This window comes from Bombina bombina, chromosome 3 (genome assembly GCF_027579735.1).
Source record: "Bombina bombina isolate aBomBom1 chromosome 3, aBomBom1.pri, whole genome shotgun sequence".
NCBI lineage: Eukaryota > Metazoa > Chordata > Amphibia > Anura > Bombinatoridae > Bombina > Bombina bombina.
In genome coordinates, this window is record NC_069501.1 from 497,589,637 (window position 1) to 497,606,473 (window position 16,837).

A 16,837-nucleotide genomic window follows, 5' to 3' on the forward strand; every position below is an offset into this window, starting at 1 on the left:
AGAGCCCAGGGATCCTGGACGTCTCTTGCCCAAGCCTGGGCGAAGAGAGAAAGTCTGCCCCCCACTAGATCCGGTTCCGGATCGGGGGCTATTCCTTCATGCTGCAGGTTTTTTGGCCTGTTTCCCCTTGTTCCAAGCCTGGTTAGGTCTCCAGACTGGCTTGGACTGGGCAAAATTTCCCTCTTGTTTTGTAGAAGAGGAAGATGAAGCTGCGCCACTCGAAGTTTCGAAAAGGAACGAAAATCAGTCTGTTTGGTCCTTAACTTGTTGGACCTATCCTGGGGAAGGGCGTGGCCTTTTCCTCCAGTAATATCAGAAATGATCTCCTTCAGTCCAGGCCCAAATAGGGTCTGCCCTTTGAAGGGGATCTTGAGAAGTTTAGACTTTGAAGTGACATCAGCTGACCAGGATTTAAGCCATAGCGCCCTACGTGCCTGAATGGCAAAACCTGAATTTTTAGCCGTTAGCTTGGTTAAATGAAAAACGGCATCAGAAATAAATGAATAGGCTAACTTAAGAGCTGTAAGCCTGTCAAGGATATCATCCAACGGGGTCTCTACCTGTAAAGCCTCCTCCAGAGACTCGAACCAGAAAGCCGCTGCAGCAGTGACTGGGGCAATGCATGCAAGAGGCTGGAGAATAAAACCTTGTTGTATAAAGATTTTCTTAAGGAAACCCTCTAATTTCTTATCCATAGGATCTAGGAAAGCACAACTGTCCTCGACAGGAATAGTTGTACGCTTAGCTAGGGTAGAGACTGCTCCCTCCACCTTAGGGACCGTCTGCCACAAGTCTCGTGTAGCGGCATCTATAGGAAACATTTTCTTAAAAGCAGGAGGGGGAGAGAACTGCACACCTGGTCTATCCCATTCCTTAGTAATAATTTCTGAAAACCTCTTAGGGATTGGAAAAACATCAGTGTAAACAGGCACTGCAAACTATTTGTCCATTTTACACAATTTCTCTGGGACTACAATGGTGTCACAATCATCCAGAGTCGCTAAAACCTCCCTGAGCAACACGCGGAGGTGTTCAAGCTTAAATTTAAATGCTGTCATTTCAGAGTCAGACTGAAGTAACGCCTTCCCTGAATCAGAAATGTCACCCACAGATAGAAGCTCTCCTGCTTCGGCTTCTGTACATTGTGAGGGTACATCAGACATAGCTACTAAAGTGTCAGAAAGCTCTGTATTTGTTCAAGCCCCAGAGCTGTCTCGCTTTCCTTGTAACCCTGGCAGTTTGGACAATACCTCTGTGAGGGTATGATTCATAACTGCCGCCATGTCTTGTAAAGTAAACGCATTGGACGCGCTAGATGTACTTGGCGTCCCTTGAGCGGGAGTTATAGGTTCTGACACGTGGGGAGAGCTAGATGGCATAACCTCCCTTTTGTCAGTCTCAGAAACCTCAGGTGATAAATCTTTAAAACTTATAGAAAGGTCAGTGCATTTGGTACACATTCTAAGAGGGGGTTCCACAATGGCTTCTAAACATAATGAACAAGGAGTTTCCTCTATGTCAGACATATTTAACAGACTAGTAATGAGACCAGCAAGCTTGGAAAACACTTTAATAAATGTGAAACAGTAATTAAACAAAAACGTTACTGTGTCTTTAAGAGAAAAAAAACTAGCACTTAAACTGCAAAAGTGTATAAATGTGAAAAAAGCAATAATAAAAAACGGTACTGTGCCTTTAAGAGAAAAAAACTACCACATAAACTGCAAAACAGTGAAAAAAAGTAGTAAACTCTACGAAATTTTTACAGTGTGTATAAGGGACTAAAACAGCATTGCACCCACTTGCAAATGGATGATTAACCCCTCAGGCCCAAAAACGAATTAGAAAAACATTAAACCTGTTAACAAACAGTCAAACACACTTCCACAGCTCTGCTGTGGCTCCTACCTGCCTTTAAAAACGATTTTTGCAGGAACAAAACCCTCTATAGAGGTCCTATAAGCCAGAGGACTCCTTCAGGGAAGCTGGATGTCTCAGACTGAAAACGAAAATAGGCCCCTCCCACCATGCACTCAAAGTCAGAGGGCCCTAAAAAAGTACTCCTAGGAGTAATCTAACAAGCCATGTGGAAACTAGGCCCCAAATAAAGATTTATCACCCTCAGAGAAAAAACGTTTTTATTTTTATAAATCATGCAAACGTTTTTACACTAAGTAATATAAGAATTAATATGAATATTATCCCTTTTTGCAAGCATGATCCCAGTTGTTGTTAAATCACTGTATCAGGCTTAGCTTAAATATACCAGGCACTGTCAGCATTTTCTAGACCTTATTTCTCGAGAAAAAAATATACTGAACATACCTCAAAGCAGGCAATCTGCAGACCGTCCCCCCAACTGAAGTTTTCTTTCCATACTCTTCAGTTATGTGTGAGAACAGCAATGGACCTTAGTTACAAACCGCTAAGATCATCAAACCTCCAGGCAGATTCTTCTTCTAATTTCTGCCTGAGATTAAAACAGTACAACGCGGTACCGTTTAAAAATAACAAACTTATGATTGAAGGTAAAAACTACACTAAGTCACCTCATCTCTCTTGATACTTCCTTTCTTGTCGAAAGCTGCAAGAGAATGACTGGGGGTGGCAGTTAGGAGGGTAGGAGCTATATAGACAGCTCTGCTGTGGGTGTCCCCTTGCATTTTCCTGTTGGGAAGGAGAATATCCCACAAGTAATGGATGAACCCGTGGACTGGATACACCTTTACAAGAGAAATAGTGTTTTCGATGTGGGAGGGCTTCGGTTTAGGGGTTAATATGTAGCTTATGGGTGTTAGTGTACTTTGTAACACTTTAGTTATGAGTTTTGTGTAACAGTTTTGTTGCATAAAACTCATAACTACTGGTCTCAGATTGCGGAACAGATTGTGTCTGTATAGGCTGTAACACAAGCTTTTTAGCCTTACCGCAAAACTTGTAATGGCAGCGCTATGGAAATCCCATGCAAAAAACTTTTTTTCGATTGCGGGACTGATGTTGCGTTACAGGCTTGCGGTACAGCTATACCGACAAGACTCTTAATGGCTGCGTTGCTGTTTTAACGCTAAAAAGGCAATTTTTTTCAGCGTTAAAACACAAACGCAAAATTAGTAATCTAGGTAATAGTGTTTTATTATTAATTTAAAGTTGCTACAATAATGAATAATATTTACACCGGGGAAAGGTCTAAGGAGACTTTCTCCTAATTGAAAAGATTAATGTTTATACCTGTAACAATGAAACAAATAATGGTTCAAAAAGTCACTTATTTCTAAAGTAGGAAATGACAGTGACATATTGAATGAGCTAAAGGGTCTCTCCTACATATGAATAAACTGTCTAAAATGACAGTGACATATTGAATGTCCAAAAAGGTCAACACTAGATAGGATCAAGATATCTTAAAGTCAGCAATTTATTTAATAGATTAAATGGTAAATTCACCATTAGCACATAATGATTTGATACTAATGGCAATGTTAGCAGTGAGTCTCATGTGTGACCAAATAGACCTCTTGATAAATAAAAAATAATCACATTTATTGAGACATAAAAAGAGTATAAACATATGTCAAATAGCTTTGCCACACACTAGGGCTATCATTAGCAATATCATGACCGCACTAACTAGCGCTCATATAATAAGTTGAAATTATAAGGCAACATTTTCGCTTAGCGAATTAGTGCGCCTGAAGACCTATATGTCAATTTATTAAGCAGCAGATGCTGCATTGACGCCCCATCGTTTCTAGTCCAGAAACGGAAGTTAAGAAGCAGCAGTCGCAAGACTCCTTAACTTCTCGGCCCCTGCTCCTTGACTTCTCAGCCCCTGCTAGCTGAATAGCACAAGCATTTAACCAGAAATGCTTGTGCAATGTTAAATCCCAACAGCGTATGCTGTAGGCATTTAGCGAGGTCGAGCGGACATGATTCGCTACATGATTGGTAAATCTACCCCCTAGTGTAAGGGTTAAAAAAAAAATGTTCACCAAAAACATCAAAAACACATTAAAATAAACAATTACACTTATATATACACTTTCTGATAAAAATGTTTCAAATAAATATTAACACTTTTTTTATAAGGGTTAAAAAGGTATATGGCAAGCTTTTTGACTGGTAATAGCTATAATTAATTATATATGTCTACATTTGTGTATGTTTGTATATTTATGTGTGTATATGCATGTGTATTTATGTGTTCATATGTGTAAATATGTATATACATACATATATACACATATAAACACACACACACACACACACACACATACATATATATATATATATATATACACACACACACACACACACATGTATATTCATATATACATCTATGTATATACACTTTTGAGCCTTGTCTGTCTTAATGATGTTCAAAAGCAGATGTATAAACATTTTAAATTAGGTAGTAGGTTTTTCATTATCTGATTTTGTTAAAAAAGTTATTTTCTAAAAGTGTTTTATAAATAGTAGAGTTAGAGAAATTGGGTTTCTTTATAGGATTTCATCAAGATATATTTTTTCTGTTTTATAGAGTTCGAATAAAATTATTAAGCTTTGAATCAGGGACATTATTTACTTACCATCAGATCCTTATTTTGGATTATCTTATAGTAAATTGGAGTCCTACAAATCTTTTTAAATACCTGCTACCTAGTTAACATTTTTTATACATTTGCTTTTGCACATCATTAACACAGACAGGGACACAGATCCCTACACTATTGGATACATACCTCATAATGTTGAGGTATGCTAAGGTGAGCATGTATTGATTGTTTTGACTACCAAAATGGTTATCTAAAAATACTCATTTAAAGAGACAGCACTTGAAAAAAATCAAAAAATCCTTCCAGCAAAATTGTTATATATGTATGTGTATGTATATATATATATATATATATATATATATATATATATATATATATATATATATATATATATATATATATATATATAGTGTATATATTTCAAAATAAACCTTTTTTTTATCTATGTGAAGAACATTGAAATGTAAAGTATTCATAACTACCTTTGTCCTTAGCGCTGTCAGTCTAATCGGGTGATGGGTAACAATAAGTGTTAGTTTTTTTTTTGTTTTTTTTTAACAGCGTGTCCAATTGAGGTCTCTGGGAGATGAAGTTAACAGGGGTGCAATATCTAAAGTCATGAAGCGTAGATAGGACTTTCACTTGCGTACTAACTTTTTACTTCCAACCTGTAATAAGCTTGCTAAGCCACCAACATTAAAATTTTACTTTGAGTGCAGATATCGCACAAGTGAAAAATGTAGTTAATGCGCCACTTGTAATCTGGCCCACAATAAGGTCATTATTATGAAAAAAGCTTGGGACAAGAGATTCAACTTAGCTGCTCTGTTTTAGTAATCTGAACATATTCACACCTGTTATTTAGAGACAATTAACTTTATGCAGAATTTCAAATCATTAAATAATAACGGGTTCTTGCAGCTGGTCAATATGTTCAACCACCAGGTAGCTTCTGAGCCCAACCACTGTAAACCTAGTACTTATACTACATACATGCCATTCTTAGCTCAGTGTTCCAAAATGCAACCTGCCCCCTACATTGACCAGAAAAAAATTGTCCTACTGCGATATCCCCAGCATTAAATGAACTTTCATTACAATATCCCAAGTGATAAACACCTTCTACTCATAAATAAAAACAGAGAAGCGCTCAACCTGGGAACGAACAATAGCATAATAGCTTTCTCTTGTTAAGTGTGTTCAGTCCACGGGTCATCCATTACTTATGGGATATATTCTCCTTCCCAACAGGAAGTTGCAAGAGGATCACCCAAGCAGAGCTGCTATATAGCTCCTCCCCTCACTTGTCATATCCAGTCATTCTCTTGCAACCCTCAACAAAGAAGGAGGTCGCGAGAGGAGTTGGAGTTTTTACTTAATTATTCTTCAATCAAAAGTTTGTTATTTTAAATGGAACCGGAGTGTGCTGTTTTTCTATCTCAGGCAGTATTTGGAAGAAGAAACTGCCTGCGTTTTCTATGATCTTAGCAGGCGTAACTAAGATCCACTGGCTGTTCTCGACATTCTGAGGAGTGGGGTAACTTCAGAAAATGGGAATAGCATGCGGGGTCCCCCGCAAATGAGGTATGTGCAGTACAATATTTTCTGGGAATGGAATTGACTAAGAAAACACTGCTGTTACCCGTATGATGTAAGTACAGCCTTAAATGCAGTAGTAGCGACTGGTATCAGGCTGATAAATGTATGCGCAGTCGAGTTATTTTCTAGGGACTAGAATTTGACTGAGAAAATACTGTTAATACTGAAATAATGCTTAAGCCTTATCTGCAGTGGAAGCGACTGGTAGCAGGCTTAGTGATAACTTTACATGACATTAAAAAAGTTTGTTTTTAAAACGTTTACTGGCATATTATTCGTTTTGTGAGGTACTTTGGTGATAAATCCTTTTGGGCATGATTTTTTTCCACATGGCTAATGTATTTTTCTGCATAGAAACCGTTATATCAGGTCTCCCACTGTTGTAATATGAGTGGGAGGGGCCTTTTTTAGCGCCTTGTTGCGCAGTTATAATTCTAGCACAGTCTTCCTGCTTCTTCCTCCTTGATCCAGGACGTCTCTAGAGAGCTCAGGGGTCTTCAAAATTCGTTTTTGAGGGAGGTAATCAGTCACAGCAGACCTGTGACAGTGTGTTTGACTGTGATAAAAGCGTTAAATCTTAATTTGATATCCGTTTTTGGGTATTGAGGGGTTAATCATCCTTTTGCTAATGGGTGCAATCCTCTGCTAACTAATACATTTAAAGAATTGTTGACTATAACTGAATTAGTTCTTTGTTATTCAACTGTGTTTTTAAAAGCGCTGCAGCGTTTTTTTATATTGCTTGTAAACTTATTGAAAGTAATTTCCAAGCTTGCTAGCTTCATTGCTAGTCTGTTTAAACATGTCTGATACAGAGGAATCTGCTTGTTCATTATGTTCAAAGGCCGATGTGGAGCCCAATAGAAATATGTGTACCAATTGTATTGATATTACTTTGAATAAAAGTCAATCTGTACCGATAAAGAAATTATCACCAGACAACGAGGGGGAAGTTATGCCGTCTAACTCTCCTCACGTGTCAGTACCTTCGTCTCCCGCTCGTGAGGTGCGTGAGATTGAGGCGCCAAGTACATCAAGGCCCTTACAAATCACTTTACATGATATGGCTAATGTTATGAAAGAAGTATTATACAATATGCCCGAGTTAAGAGGCAAGCGCGACAGCTCTGGGTTAAGGACAGAGCGCGCCGATGACACGAGAGCCATGTCTGATACTGCGTCACAATTTGCAGAACATGAGGACGGAGAGCTTCATTCTGTGGGTGACGGTTCTGATTCGGGGAGACCGGATTCAGAAATTTCAAATTTTAAATTTAAGCTTGAGAACCTCCGCGTGTTGCTAGGGGAGGTGTTAGCGGCTCTGAATGATTGTGACACGGTGGCAATCCCAGAGAAATTATGTAGGCTGGATAAATACTATGCGGTACCGGTGTGTACTGACGTTTTTCCTATACCAAAAAGGCTTACAGAGATTATTAGCAAGGAGTGGGATAGACCCGGTGTGCCTTTTTCCCCTCCTCCGATATTTAGAAAAATGTTCCCTATAGACGCCACCACACGAGACTTATGGCAGACGGTCCCTAAGGTGGAGGGAGCAGTTTCTACTTTAGCCAAGCGTACCACTATCCCGGTGGAGGATAGCTGTGCTTTCTCAGATCCAATGGATAAAAAATTAGAGGGTTACCTTAAGAAAATGTTTGTTCAACAGGGTTTTATATTACAGCCTCTTGCATGCATTGCGCCTGTCACTGCTGCAGCGGCATTCTGGTTTGAGTCTCTGGAAGAGGCGATTCGCACAGCACCATTGGATGAAACTTTGAGCAAGCTTAGAACCCTTAAGCTGGCTAATGCGTTTGTTTCGGATGCCGTAGTGCATTTAACCAAACTTACGGCTAAGAATTCCGGATTCGCCATACAGGCGCGCAGAGCGCTATGGCTTAAATCATGGTCAGCAGATGTAACTTCTAAGTCTAAACTACTGAACATTCCTTTCAAAGGGCAGACCTTATTCGGGCCCGGCTTGAAGGAAATTATTGCTGACATTACTGGAGGTAAGGGCCACACCCTTCCTCAGGACAGGGCCAAATCAAAGGCCAAACAGTCTAATTTTCGTGCCTTTCGTAATTTCAAGGCAGGAGCAGCATCAACTTCCTCCGCTCCAAAACAGGAAGGAACTATTGCTTGTTACAGGCAGGGTTGGAAAGGCAACCAGTCATGGAACAAGGGCAAGCATGCCAGAAAGCCTACTTCCGCCACTAAGATAGCATGAAGACAGGGCCCCCTTTCCGGAGACGGATCTAGTGGGGGGCAGACTTTCTCTCTTTGCCCAGGCTTGGGCAAGAGATGTACAGGATCCCTGGACGTTGGAGATTATATCTCAGGGATACCTTCTGGATTTCAAAACTTCTCCTCCACAAGGGAGGTTTCATCTGTCAAGGTTATCAACAAACCTAGTAAAGAAAGAGGCATTTCTACAATGTGTACAAGACCTCTTAGTGATGGGAGTGATCCACCCAGTTCCGCAAGCGGAACAAGGGCAAGGGTTTTACTCAAATCTGTTTGTGGTTCCCAAAAAAGAGGGAATCTTCAGACCAATCTTAGACTTAAAAATCTTAAACAAATTCCTAAGGGTTCCATCGTTCAAGATGGAAACCATTCGGACCATCCTACCCATGATCCAAGAGGGTCAATATATGACCACAGTGGACTTAAAGAATGCCTACCTTCACATACCGATTCACAAACATCATTATCGGTACCTAAGGTTTGCCTTTCTAGACAGGCATTACCAGTTTGTAGCTCTTTCCTTCGGGTTAGCTACGGCCCCGAGAATTTTTACAAAGGTTCTGGGCTCACTTCTGGCGGTACTAAGACCACGAGGCATAGCGGTGGCTCCGTACCTAGACGACATTCTGATACAAGCTTCAAGTTTTCAAAATGCAAAGTCTCATACAGAGATAGTTCTAGCATTTCTGAGGTCGCATGGGTGGAAAGTGAACGTGGAAAAGAGTTCTCTGTTACCACTCACAAGGGTTCCTTTTCTAGGGACTCTTATAGATTCTGTAGAGATGAAGATTTACCTGACAGAGTCCAGGTTTTCAAACATTCTAAATGCTTGCCGTGTCCTTCACTCCATTCCAAGCCCATCAGTAGCTCAGTGCATGGAAGTAATCGGCTTAATGGTCACGGCAATGGACATAGTGCCATTTGCGTGCCTGCATCTCAGACCGCTGCAACTATGCATGCTAAGTCAGTGGAACGGGGATTACTCAGATCTGTCCCCTTTGCTAAGTCTGGACCAGGAGACCAGAGATTCTCTTCTCTGGTGGTTGTCACGGGTTCATCTGTCCGAAGGAATGACCTTTCGCAGACCAGATTGGACGATTGTAACAACAGATGCCAGCCTACTAGGCTGGGGAGCAGTCTGGAACTCCCTGAAGGCTCAGGGATCGTGGACTCAGGAGGAGAAACTCCTCCCAATAAACATTCTAGAATTGAGAGCAATATTCAATGCTCTTCTAGCTTGGCCTCAGTTGGCAACACTGAGGTTCATCAGATTTCAGTCGGACAACATCACGACTGTGGCTTACATCAATCATCAAGGGGGAACCAGGAGTTCCCTAGCGATGGTGGAAGTCTCGAAGATAATTCGCTGGGCAGATTCTCACTCTTGCCACCTGTTAGCGATCTACATCCCAGGCGTGGAGAACTGGGAGGCGGATTTTCTAAGTCGCCAGACTTTTCATCCGGGGGAGTGGGAACTTCACCCGGAGGTATTTGCTCAACTGATTCGTCGTTGGGGCAAACCGGATCTGGATCTCATGGCATCTCGCCAGAACGCCAAGCTTCCTTGTTACGGATCCAGGTCCAGGGACCCGGGAGCGGTGCTCTTAGATGCACTAGCAGCCCCTTTTATTTTCAACATAGCTTATGTGTTTCCACCTTTTCCGTTGCTACCTCGACTGATTGCCAGGATCAAACAGGAGAGAGCATCGGTGATTCTGATAGCGCCTGCGTGGCCATGCAGGACCTGGTATGCAGACCTAGTGGACATGTCGTCCTGTCCACCATGGTCTCTACCTCTCAGACAGGACCTTCTAATTCAGGGTCCTTTCAACCATCCAAACCTAATTTCTCTGAGGCTGACTGCATGGAGATTGAACGCTTGATTCTATCGAAGCGTGGTTTCTCGGAGTCGGTTATTGATACATTGATACAGGCTCGGAAACCTGTGACCAGAAAAATTTACCATAAGATATGGCGTAAATATTTATATTGGTGTGAATCCAAGAGTTACTCATGGAGTAAGGTTAGGATTCCTAGGATATTGGCTTTTCTACAAGAGGGTTTAGAAAAGGGTTTATCCGCTAGTTCGCTAAAGGGACAGATTTCTGCTCTGTCTATTCTTTTACACAAACGTCTGGCAGAGAACACAGACGTCCAGGCTTTTTGTCAGGCTTTGGCTAGGATTAAGCCTGTGTTTAAAGCTGTTGCTCCTCCGTGGAGCTTAAACTTGGTTCTTAAAGTTCTTCAGGGTGTTCCGTTTGAACCCCTTCATTCCATTGATATTAAGCTTTTATCTTGGAAAGTTCTGTTTTTGATGGCTATTTCCTCGGCTCGAAGAGTCTCTGAGTTATCTGCCTTACATTGTGATTCTCCTTATCTGATCTTTCATTCAGACAAGGTAGTCCTGCGTACTAAACCTGGGTTTTTACCTAAGGTTGTTTCTAACAGGAATATCAATCAAGAGATTGTTGTTCCATCATTATGTCCTAATCCTTCTTCAAAGAAGGAACGTCTTTTGCATAATCTAGACGTGGTCCGTGCCCTGAAGTTCTACTTACAGGCAACTAAAGATTTTCGGCAAACTTCTTCTCTGTTTGTCGTTTATTCTGGACAGAGGAGAGGTCAAAAGGCTTCGGCTACCTCTCTCTCTTTTTGGCTTCGTAGCATAATACGTTTAGCCTATGAGACTGCTGGACAGCAGCCTCCTGAAAGAATTACAGCTCATTCCACTAGAGCTGTGGCTTCCACCTGGGCCTTTAAGAATGAGGCCTCTGTTGAACAGATTTGCAAGGCTGCAACTTGGTCTTCACTTCATACTTTTTCCAAATTTTACAAATTTGACACTTTTGCTTCTTCGGAGGCTGTTTTTGGGAGAAAGGTTCTACAGGCAGTGGTTCCTTCTGTTTAATGTTCCTGCCTTGTCCCTCCCATCATCCGTGTACTTTAGCTTTGGTATTGGTATCCCATAAGTAATGGATGACCCGTGGACTGAACACACTTAACAAGAGAAAACATAATTTATGCTTACCTGATAAATTTATTTCTCTTGTAGTGTGTTCAGTCCACGGCCCGCCCTGTCTTTTTTGAGGCAGGTTCTAAATTTTAAATTATAACTCCAGTCACCACTGCACCCTATAGTTTCTCCTTTCTCGTCTTGTTTCGGTCGAATGACTGGATATGACATGTGAGGGGAGGAGCTATATAGCAGCTCTGCTTGGGTGATCCTCTTGCAACTTCCTGTTGGGAAGGAGAATATATCCCATAAGTAATGGATGACCCGTGGACTGAACACACTACAAGAGAAATAAATTTATCAGGTAAGCATAAATTATGTTTTTTCTATGGCTAGTTACCACCCTAGAAGCAGCCTCTTTTTGCTCAACATGTGCCTTTCACAGAGAAGAACTTTCCTGTAGCATATTAGTCTGACCCTGACTTAACAGTGCAGTCCAGCCCCGAAATACCAGGCAATCCCTCTCTGAACGAGAGAAATGGCAAAACCCCAGACGTACATTTCGGCCTATTGTGGGCCTCGTCAGTGAGGTGCAGCCATATCCCTCTAGGCACACTGAGCAACGGGTCCACATCTGGCTTCTACTCATTCCCTGACTGGTAAACCCTCCCCCTACCCTATCTTCCACAGATAACACTATCAGTTTTTCTCCATAATAGCAAATACTCCCCCAATAAATGTAACTGACTTCTACACTCTTTATCATATTTTATATCCCCCTCACTAAAACTAAGCCCCCAAAATATATATTTAAAAAAATATTTAAGAAAAACTAAGTGAATTTTCAACTGCCTTAATCCTGTTTTAAAAACAAATCTTCATTATTCTGCCTCTTCTAACTAGTAGAAAAAAAATCCCCCTCATCAAATTCTAGTTATTAGGAGTATCCCCCCCATATTTAAAAAACTAATGGAAATTCTGATTGGTTAATATGGTTTTCCATTTAGGATTGCAGATGGGAAAGCTTTGTGTCAAAAATTGTGCCTGCTTTTTCTGATTCTGGTTAATGTGATTAATGAAATAGAAGAATAAGTGGGCTCAAATATAAAAGTAAGCCTGCCCATTTGCAATCTTTATTGATTAACTTGATTAACTAATCAGGATTGGATTTGTTTATATAGAAGCTAACCTCAAAGAAGAACCAGAACAAAGCAAACATAAAAAAGAACCTGTTGCTGCTGGTCAAATAAGGGGAAGAGTTAAGATTCTTCAACCAGACTTATGGCACATAAAAGTTAAGTTTTTCTATGCTTCTTAATTAAAGGGACATAATACTCATATGCTAAATCACTTGAAACTGATGTAGTATAACTGTAAAAAGCTGACAGGAAAATATCACCTGAGCATCTCTATGTAAAAAAGGAAGATGTTTTACCTCACAATCTCCTCAGCTCAGCAGAGTAAGTTATGTGTAAAAAGTTATCCTTCACCTGCTCCCAGCTGCAGGTAAAAATAAAAAAAAATGAAGAAATGAACAGCAGCCAATCAGCATCAGCAGTGCTGAGGTCATAAACTCTTACTGTGATCTCATGAGATTTGACTTAACTCTCATGAGATTTCATAGTAAGCTTCCTTTACCTGATTAATGAAATAATATGAGAGTTCACGAGGCTCATCCTTTCAGCTGTCCCAGGACAGACACACTAAAATGCTGCTTAGAAATCCTTTACAATGGGAGGTGGCTACTGAGGAACTTTTGAGGTAAAATATCTTTCTTTTTTACATAGAGATGTTCAGGTGATATTTTCTAGTCAGCTTTTTACAGCTATGCTGCATCACTTTCAAGTGTTTAAACATTTGGGTATTATGGCCCTTTAATTAATTGTTTCAGTCATTCTTTCAGCGGCAGTGGTTAAAGCACATAACAATCTAATATTTCTGTACTGAGAAATAAAATAACAGTGTTTTGTTTTACTATCCACCAATAAAGCAGTGGTAGTTCTGGTAATTGTCCAGTGAGCAAATGGCATCTGTGTTACTCATATTGTTTAAAAGAAAACATTTTGCAGAATTAAAAATAATACATTTTAAATCTTTCTGGGAAAGATAATTTTTTATGCATTTAATAGCATTATTTTTTTATATATATATTAGGTCTATCAAGCAGATGTTGGACAATATCTCTGGAGAGACAAATATTATGGAAGGAAGTTGTCTATAGAAGGTTTCAGGAATGCATTATATCAATATCTCCATAACGGTTATCTTCTCAGAAATGACCTTTTGGAACCTATTATATCTCAGTTAAAATCCCTCAGGTCAGTGATAGAAGGTCAAGGATCATACAGATTCTATTCCAGCTCCATTTTGATTGTTTATGATGGAGAAGGTACAACTAGAAAAAATGACCACAGCTTCCTTCAAAATAAATTGGCATCATCCGAGTGTCAAGGCATGAACTCTGGAAAGGTTGATGTGAAGATGATTGATTTTGCTCACACAATTTTTAAAGGGTCAAGGAACTGTCCAGCAATGTATGAAGGACCTGATCAGGGGTACATCTTTGGCCTTGAGAACCTAATAAATATATTGCAAAGCATGACAGGGGATCATTTACATTAGAAATATATCAAAAGCATTGGTCTATGTGGGTAAAAACTTTCAAGAAGGACAAATACTGTTCTATATTTGTGGTGTAAAAGAGTGGAAGACAAATATAAATAGCACCTCAGTTATCTTGTTAATGTCTACTTTAACTTGGATTTTATACTCTTTATTTCTGTATTAAAGAAACTATTATTAAATTATGTATGAAAAGGCTACAGGTACAAATCCCCAAATCCGGAATTCCAAAATCCAATATTATTCTGAAATCCAAACTTTTTAATTAATATCTTTTTTTTAAATAAAATTATCAAAAATTACTTTTTTTTCCCATCTGAAAATCACAATCTTCTCTGCCTGTGTCTTTGTTTTTTTGTGTGTTCTGAAATGCAAATAATAGTCTATATTTATTTAAAACAACTATTATTTTTCTCATTACAGTATTATACTATCTTTCTGAGGGTACTATCTATACTATGTATTCTAATGTATTAAATATGATATAAAACTACCTTTAGGTAACATGTATAAGCTGTATTGTGACTTGTAAATATTGCCTAAATTACATAAGATATTTTTTTTCACACTTGTCCCCTCTCCAAACTGTCCTATTTTATTTTTCTGAAATATAAACCTTTTCCGGTCCCAAACAGTTTGGATAAAGGGTTTTCTACCTGTATTCTTTGATGATCTACCAAATGAACTATGAAACTTTTAGGTTAATCCCATTATCCATCTTAAAGTGTTGAATTAGATCATTATGAATTAATCTAGATAACCAAAGTGTTAATTCCAAATCTGGATTAAAGTATTAAGAGTAATCTGATATGAGATTTGGAATACAATTTTAAATAACCCTTTAATGCTGTTATAAAATATGTGATGGAGTTTAAATTACCTATGTTCAAAAACTAGTAAGTGTGATCTTATTGTTGTTTTTTATTGTACTATTATTGCTTAGGACATGTCAAACAGAACTCAAAAGGTGTGTGGGAACAAAAGAAGATAAAACTAATATCACAGTTTTTAGCTTCAATACTTGATATGGATATCTGATAAAACTTCAAATTTTCCACAAACTATTAATTTCTAAATCTAAAATTTGAATATTGAATTTAACATAGTAACACTTGATATTCAAATGTTACATTCAATATTAAAAAATGATGAGCATTTGAATCAATAGGTGCTGGTTATCAATTATTAAATGTAGTTGAAAAAATACTAAAAAAACAAACAAAAACATTTTCAACAGTTATCAGTTTTGATGCTCTTAAAGTACCGAGTGTACTGAGGTATTGTAAGTATCAACAATCCAATTCATAGTGTTTGGTTGCTCTAATATCACTAAAGAAAACTAATGTTCAATATAATTGTATGTGACCTAAGTTAGAACACTGTGTACGATTCAATCTCTAGGTAAGTAAACAGAGTGTGAAATGGGATTAGCCTCATCCTAATGTTATGTTGATTATGCTTTTCAACAATATGGCTTCCTTAAAGCCACATTCCATAATTTAAACCACTGTATAATCTATAAACGTTATTTAATTCTTCTTGTTACCCTATAGAATCACCTGTAACTACTCTATGTAACTAATGACTGTGTAACTCCATTTAACCTTACTTTTTCTTATAATTCCAATCATTGTCCAACTTAACCACTTATTACAACTTATTTTCTTACTCTACATGGCTCCGTTCTTTTTACTCTGGCAAATGTATGATTTTTGCATCAGTAAATCATGTGCAGTGTCAGTACACATGAAAAGTGACAAACTGTGGGGATCATTTGGCTTGTCTTTAAAAAGCACCACAAGAGAACAAATTGAGTCTATGGCTCCACACATACATTTAATAACTTTAGGGTTTGCATAGCATTTTTCTCATGAACAGGATCTGCATCAATTTAAGAGCACAGTCTTACATTTAAGCAGTTAGTGGTAGATGATAAATAACAGTTATTATTATTCAATTCAATGGTACTCATTTATAGAATTCTAAAGGGGATTAGTACTTGCAAACGGAGGTTTTAACAGGTGCTGTAGCAGCCCCATTAACTACCTGATCTATCTAACAAGCACTCAGAAAGTCTATGGAAAAATCCCTCACTGTGTGCAGAAAAATGTCAGCAAGAATGGCAACCAATAAATAGAGTGAAGCACAGTATAAGTAATTAAATAAGTGCATTAAAGGTGACTTCTGTATGTAGGCTATTATCATTTTTCTGTACTCTAAGGGCTAGATTACAAGTGAAATGCTATTTATCGCTCCCGATCTCACGCTAACTGCCCTCGTCCAAGGCTTTTTGCGCATGTTCGATACCGCGCGTATTGCAAGTTGTAAATAAAAAGGTTTTGCTTGCACGCTAATCCGACACAAGCAAAAAGCTGAAGTTACAATAATGTGACCACATTAACGTATTCTCCAATAGTCTTCGATGGAGAGTGAAAAGTGGGAAAACAAACCTAACACTCAACAACTCGCGCAAACCCAATCTCGTTTTAAGAGCGCTAACGTGATATTAAATAGGAATACAGTATTTCTCATTCCAATGTTCTTAACATAGAAGAATATGTTCTGTCTATTCGTAAATACATATTTCTACGTATGTCTGATGTTTTTTTGGTAAAATATATATCTATACCTACATATATAAGATTATATATATATATATATATATATATATATATATATATATATAGGTATAGATATATATGGGAATATCCATTTATAAATACTTAGAACATAATTCCCCTATGTGAAAAACATTGGAATGCGAAATTACATTGTAAAAAAACTTTATTAAATATGAATTTTGCATCAATATGATTTTACATGTTTTCAGCTACTTTACTGCAATGGGCTCCAATGCACTTAT

General features: G+C 38.5%; 1 protein-coding gene across 5 annotated transcripts in view; it reads left to right on the forward strand.

The window, feature by feature from the left end:
* IP6K3 (inositol hexakisphosphate kinase 3) overlaps positions 1 to 16,837 on the forward strand; it is a 165,599-nt gene that overhangs the window by 86,875 nt on the left and 61,887 nt on the right. The window contains exon 6 of one of the 5 annotated variants that reach the window (XM_053706858.1): positions 13,507 to 15,647. The exons of the other annotated variants lie outside the window; for them this stretch is intronic. Coding sequence (XP_053562833.1) covers positions 13,507 to 13,974 — 468 coding nt within the window. The 3' untranslated portion in view covers positions 13,975 to 15,647. Of the gene's footprint in view, positions 1 to 13,506; positions 15,648 to 16,837 lie in introns of those variants that run through there. 5 annotated transcript variants of the gene reach the window in all.